The sequence below is a fragment of the Oncorhynchus gorbuscha genome, linkage group LG03 (assembly GCF_021184085.1).
Source record: "Oncorhynchus gorbuscha isolate QuinsamMale2020 ecotype Even-year linkage group LG03, OgorEven_v1.0, whole genome shotgun sequence".
Classification (NCBI taxonomy): Eukaryota; Metazoa; Chordata; class Actinopteri; order Salmoniformes; family Salmonidae; genus Oncorhynchus; species Oncorhynchus gorbuscha.
Genome location: NC_060175.1, coordinates 88,402,510 through 88,408,509, shown reverse-complemented (window position 1 = coordinate 88,408,509; position 6,000 = coordinate 88,402,510). Strand labels below are relative to the sequence as shown.

At 40.3% G+C, this 6,000-nt stretch overlaps 1 protein-coding gene across 1 annotated transcript in view; it reads left to right on the top strand.

Annotated features, from left to right (window-relative positions):
* The first annotated feature begins 1,815 nt into the window (after positions 1 to 1,815).
* LOC124032166 (rap guanine nucleotide exchange factor 3-like) overlaps positions 1,816 to 6,000 on the top strand; it is a 51,816-nt gene continuing 47,631 nt past the window's right edge. The window contains exon 1 of the mRNA XM_046344328.1: positions 1,816 to 1,984. Within this exon, the coding sequence (XP_046200284.1) occupies positions 1,966 to 1,984 (19 nt within the window). The 5' untranslated portion in view covers positions 1,816 to 1,965. The remainder of the gene's footprint in view (positions 1,985 to 6,000) is intronic.

Below are 6,000 nucleotides of genomic sequence, written 5' to 3'. Positions count from 1 at the left end.
ATGGAGACCACTGTGTTCGCGGGACCTTCAATGCTGCAGAAATGTTTTGGTACCCTTCCCCAGATCTGTGCCTCAACCCAATCCTGTCTCGGTGCTTTGTGGACAATTCCTTTGACCTCATGGCCTGTCAGCTGTGGTACCTTTATATAGACAGGTGTGTGCCGTTCCAAGTCATGTCCAACCAATTGAATTTACCACAGGTGGACTCCAATCAAGTTGTAGAAACATCTTAAGGGTGATCTATGGAAACAGAATTCACTTGAGCTCAATTTCGAATCTCATAGCAAAGGGGTTGAATACCTATGTAAACAAGATATTTCTGTTTTTAATTTGTAATACATTTGCAAACATTTCTTTGTCATTATGGGGTATTGTGTTTAGAATAATGAGGTGGAAAAAAATATACATTTTAGAATAAGGCTGTAACATAACGAAATGTGGAAATATTAATGGGGTCTGAATACATTCTGAATGCACTACACAGTAGATGCAACACTAGAATGGTGTCACGCCCTGACCATAGAGAGCCCTCGGGGTTCTCTATGGTGTTTTAGGTCAGGGCGTGACTAGGAGGGTTTCTAGGTATTATATTTCTATGTTGGTGTGTGTGTGTGTATGGTTCCCAATTGGACGCAGCTGATAATCGTTACCTCTAATTGGGGATCATACTTAGTGTGTCCTTTTTCCCACCTGCTATGGGAGATATTGTTTTGTTTGAGTGCCAATGTGTGCGACGTATTTCCCGATCGTTATATTTTTGTTGTTTTGGAGGTTTCACTATCATTAAAAATGTGGAACTCTACTCACACTGCGCCTTGGCCCACTTATTCATACGACGGTCATGACAAACGGATCATGGATATCCCGGGCAACATGAAAGAAGTGTTTTTAACGCTCGTCCTCTGGGTTCTTTTTTCTACTTTACATCAATCCATTTTTTTATACATTTGCAACAATTTCTAAAAACCTGTTTTCACTTTGTCATTATGGGGTATTGTGTGTAGATTGAGGAACATTAAAAATAATAATAATTTTAGAATACGGCTGTAAGGTAACAAAATGTGTAAAAAGTCAAGAGGTCTGTATACTTTCCGAACGCACTGTATCTCCCCACCCAAAAAATATGCAACCCTTATTTTACCAGGTATGTTGACTGAGAACACATTTTATAGCAACAACATGATGGTATGGTGGCCAGATTGGGAATTTAGCCAGGACACCAGGGTTAACACCCCTACTCTTATGATAGTGCCTTTGGATCTTTGGTGACCACAGAGAGTCAGGACACTTGTCTAACGTCCCATCCTAAAGACAGCTCCCTACACATGGCAATGTCCCCCATCACTGCCCTGGGACATTGGGATATTTTTTTTGACCAGAGAAAAGAGTGCCTCCTGCTGGCCCTCTCACACCACTTCCAGCAGCATCTGGACAGGACCAATACAGGACCAATCCTGCTTAGTTTCAGAGGAAAGCCAAGCCACTAGTGTGATAGAGGGTGGTGGGCTGCTGGCACAAAGGTAGTATTCAATATGTGTAAAATATTTTGATGCATTTATCCAAACTCCACAGAGACAATGATACACAGATGTTTCTCGCCCTCACTCCCCTCCCTCACTCCCCTCCCTCACTCACCGTCATGGTCAGCATCACATCATGTACAGGTGAGTACTACTGTAACACTGTGACGGTGTAGCAGAGTAGGGGCCATTTTAGGACAACTCCCACCGTGACTACCTCCCCCTATCCACCTCCACCATGCTGCCATCCCAAGCTCCTATGGGCACACTAGTCATATCCAATCAGACAGCCATAGGAAGCTGACACACACATACACACACACACACACACAAAGCTCACAAAGCTCACAAACCGTATCTGTGAGGTACTGGCATATCAAAAGGAGAGGAGCGTGAAAGAGGAAGACAGCTTTGTGCTCTCAAAACAGAACGCGGAGACTGAAACATGGCAGAGGAGGTATCAGGTATGAAGACTTTAGCTTGTTACCACAGATGTATAGACTGACAGACTGTGCAAAATTACAAAAATATAATTTATGAGCTTCAAGAAAAACAAGTCATATTTTTTACTCATTGTGGCAAATAATTTAGTATAAAGTTAGTTTGTTACTTTTTTGAGGGGGTGCATTCAAAATACAGGTAAGAAGGAATTTGTAAATGTATGTGATACCAAACCAAGTTGGTTTGGATTATCAGGAGCAGATTGCCTCAGCGACCCACATGTTGCCTTTCAGGCACAGGACTTTCTAACATTATCAGTTGTGTTTTTGAATGTGCTGTTGGACAACAGGAATAAGCATTTCAGTGAGGTATAAAGAGAGGGAGTCTAATTGTCTGCTTGTCTGTCAGTATAAGCAGTCCTCCCTTCCTCTATGAACATAGGGTCAGGTGAATAAATACTCTGACATCCTCTCTTTACTTTCTAACTGGCCAGGCCCAAGGGAGACGATAGGAAGGAAAAGGCGAGTGGGAGGATGGGAAAAGTTCCCGGGTACACTCTTAGAAAAAAAAGGTGCTATCTGGAACCAAAAGGTTTCTTCGGCTGTCCCCATAGGAGAACCTTTTGAACAACCCATTTTGGTTCCAGGTAGACCCTTTTGGTTCCAGGTAGACCCTTTTGGTTCCAGGTAGACCCTTTTGGGTTCCATGTAGAACCCTTTCATGTAGAACCCCAAAAAGTTTCAACTGGAACCAAAATGGGTTCTACCAGGAACAAAAAAGGATTCTCCCATGAGGACAGCCGCAGAACAATTTTGGAACCCCTTTTTTCTAAGAGTGTATGTACTGTACTGTACAGACTTTCAGGACAGAAGTAAAATGTGATTTTTTTGTATCTTAGTACAAAACTCCATATTGGTAACGCTTGTAACACAGCCTGTCTTACATGCAAAACCTTCCATTGTGCATTCATTTTGTTTGTATACATCTTTCACCACACAACCATTGATCCAAAATATAAGTTTAGTGTGAAATATAATGACTATATTGGTTTATTCACCAAAACACAACATACTGATTGATATCATCTCAATTTAGTTATTTTAACAACCTGTTAATCCAATAGCAAAAACATTTAAGATACAGTACATGTTTCAAAATCGCCCTCTGAAAGTAGTGTTCATATTAGGCAATACACTTAGTTACAGTACCCATTCAAAATGACTGAACATCACATTTACATCATTTCCATCCCATGTATGATCAAGGTGTGATCATTGAAGACATTTTTCACAATGTAATCAAATGAAAGAAACATAATGCTTAGCAGGCACAAGTTTGCCACAAGCTTGTCTTGAGCATTTGGTAATAGGTTTTTATCAAAATTGCAGTAAATATCCTCCTTGTTCATGCACCTCGGGAAAAACCTTTGGCATGGAAAACTTTTGGCATGGAAAATCCAAGCCTGACATAGAGTAGGTCTGGAATGAAACCATTGCATGCCTCATTCATGGCCTGAAGGAGGGTGGTGAAAATGTAACTATTACTTTTGGGTGTCAGGGAAAATGTATGGTGTAAAAAGTACATTATTTTCTTTAGGAATGTAGTGGACAAAAGTAAAAGTTGCCAAAAATAGAAGTAGTAAAGTAAAGTACAAATACCCCACAAAAAACTACTGAACTAGTACTTTCAAGTATTTTTACTTAAGTACTTTACACCACTGTTCAATTCCCACTGGGGCCCCATACCAAAATGTGTGGACTGTAGTTACTTTGGACAAAAGTTTCTGCTACTTAAATGTCATATATCATAGTAAATGTATTCTATCAAAAGAGAAGAGAATCACATCAAAAGTAATATGAGCATTGCATTGTGAAAGGCAATTACTTTATATTATGTACTGCAATGTGGAACATGTATTTCTAGATGAAACACTGATTAAGTTTGGTAAAAAAGTGACTGTATGTATGTTATGTACTTAATCAATTGAAAATGTGCTTAGAGTTTTTAAGCTGCCTTTTTGATGATCTGTTCTGAGTTGTGAAAATGTATTACATGTATTACATAAGAATCACAAAAGCCCAAGTACAGCAAGAGGATAGTGCATATTTTTCCAGGAACATGGAAAAGGGAGTCCCATGAGGTGCTGTCCCCGTCTTGTACAGTGTGTGTGTGTGTGTGTGTGTGTGTGTGTGTGTGTGTGTGTGTGTGTGTGTGTGTGTGTGTGTGTGTGTGTGTGTGTGTGTGTGTGTGTGTGTGTGTGTGTGTGTGTGTGTGTGTGTGTGTGTGTGTGTGTGTGTGTGTGTGTGTGTGTGTGTGTGTGTGTGTGTGTGTGTGTGTGTGTGTTTGCAGGCAGTTGTAACAAAGAGCCACAGCAAAAACAGCTGGCTAAGAGCACATTCCAAATGGGCGTAGATGTGATGCAGGAAATCCCACTCCCTTTCCCAGAGGACCTCCTGTATGAGTAAAACACACACACAGTCATAAAGACAGACACAAACACTTATACTGATGAGTTGATGACAAGCTTCTCATGGGAAAAAAACATTGACTCCCCTCTTCTTGTTTATCCAAACTGTAAATCTATGTCACTTAAACAAGCAAACAAGTTCAGTATTCCCAGATTACTGACAGGAATATAATGTGTAAATTAATGCACAGATGAAATCAAAAATTAGGGGGAGGGGGATCATATCTCTTCAAACTCAATGGAATTAATATGTCAAAATGACTCACTGTTAGTCCACAGGTCCACTCAAATGTAGATTACTTGAGAACAGTGACTGAGACTGTAGTGTGAGGATGCATTCACTAGGTGGCGGCATTCAATTCACAAAATGCAAGAGAGGCTCCAAGTAATCTTTTTTGACCCCCCAAAGCTTTTGGTCAAAACAAATAAGACTGTAAAATCACAAGGAATTCACCTAAAAATGAGTTTAATTTAGGACATCTGTGATCGTGTCTCAATGTAATTCAAGGTATAAAATTATTCTTATTTTAAAATACAATCTCTTTTTAGACTTAGTTGTGGACAATTTGCAGTGTAACAGTTATTAGAATTATCTTCAGGCCCCCAGTCTATCTGCTCTGACAAAAAAATTGTCCCACAGCTGAATCTACTGTAGTTACCACTGCCTTAGGGCCTAGCCCTAGGTCCAGCTGTTCCTGAGCTCAAACACAGTGTTTACTGGCTTGTGTTCCAATTTGTTTCCTGATAAAGCAATCATAGGTGTGAATGGATTGAATTATTTTAATTCTCCCAGTCCTAACAAAAGTATGATTAGAAAATATTTGTTGGTCATTATGTAAACCTGATATAGTTTTCCTCAACAGATGTGTATTAATATAAGCCTTTTCAGTGAGACTAACCCATTCAACCAAACCATTAAACTACAGAATTGAAATAAGACATAAACATTTGCAGCCCTCATGACACTCTGCCGTGCAGTTAGACAATGGAGGTTGCTCTGTGAGATGCTATCTGATGGAGCCTAGCAGCTAGCTACAGCATGTGTTATTCCTTATCGAACAAACGGACATGTTGACATTCCCCGAGGAGGTCATAAGAATGAAAACTGGATTCCTTCTTCACTGGGAGATTTCTTGAACTAGCATCGTGGAGTCCCTGGAAGGCATTCAGGAGATAGAGGGAGAGAAAGAGAGAGCGAGACAGAGACAAACACTAGAGCCTCTGAAGCTCACTCAGCCTCCCTTGCCGTGTTGTCTGTGCGTCTTCACCACAGACTGTACATTTTTGTTTATTTGTTTGTTTGGGAATTTTTGGTCTTGTCTAAGCAGGATCGCAGACAGGCAAAACATCATTTGCAGTCCTCAGGAAGTCATATTTGGTGAGAGATTGTTGTTGCCTGCTTTTCAGGTGGATTGTTTTCCTCAGAAGTACAGGGAGAGGTTTTTTGGCTTGCTTTGAAGGGATGAGACATTTCACATAGGCTGTAAGTGTTTAATGGGTGCTATTTTGGGGTTAGATGTTTGTTGTACATTTGACATTTTAGTAATTTAGCAGACACTCTTATCCAGAGCG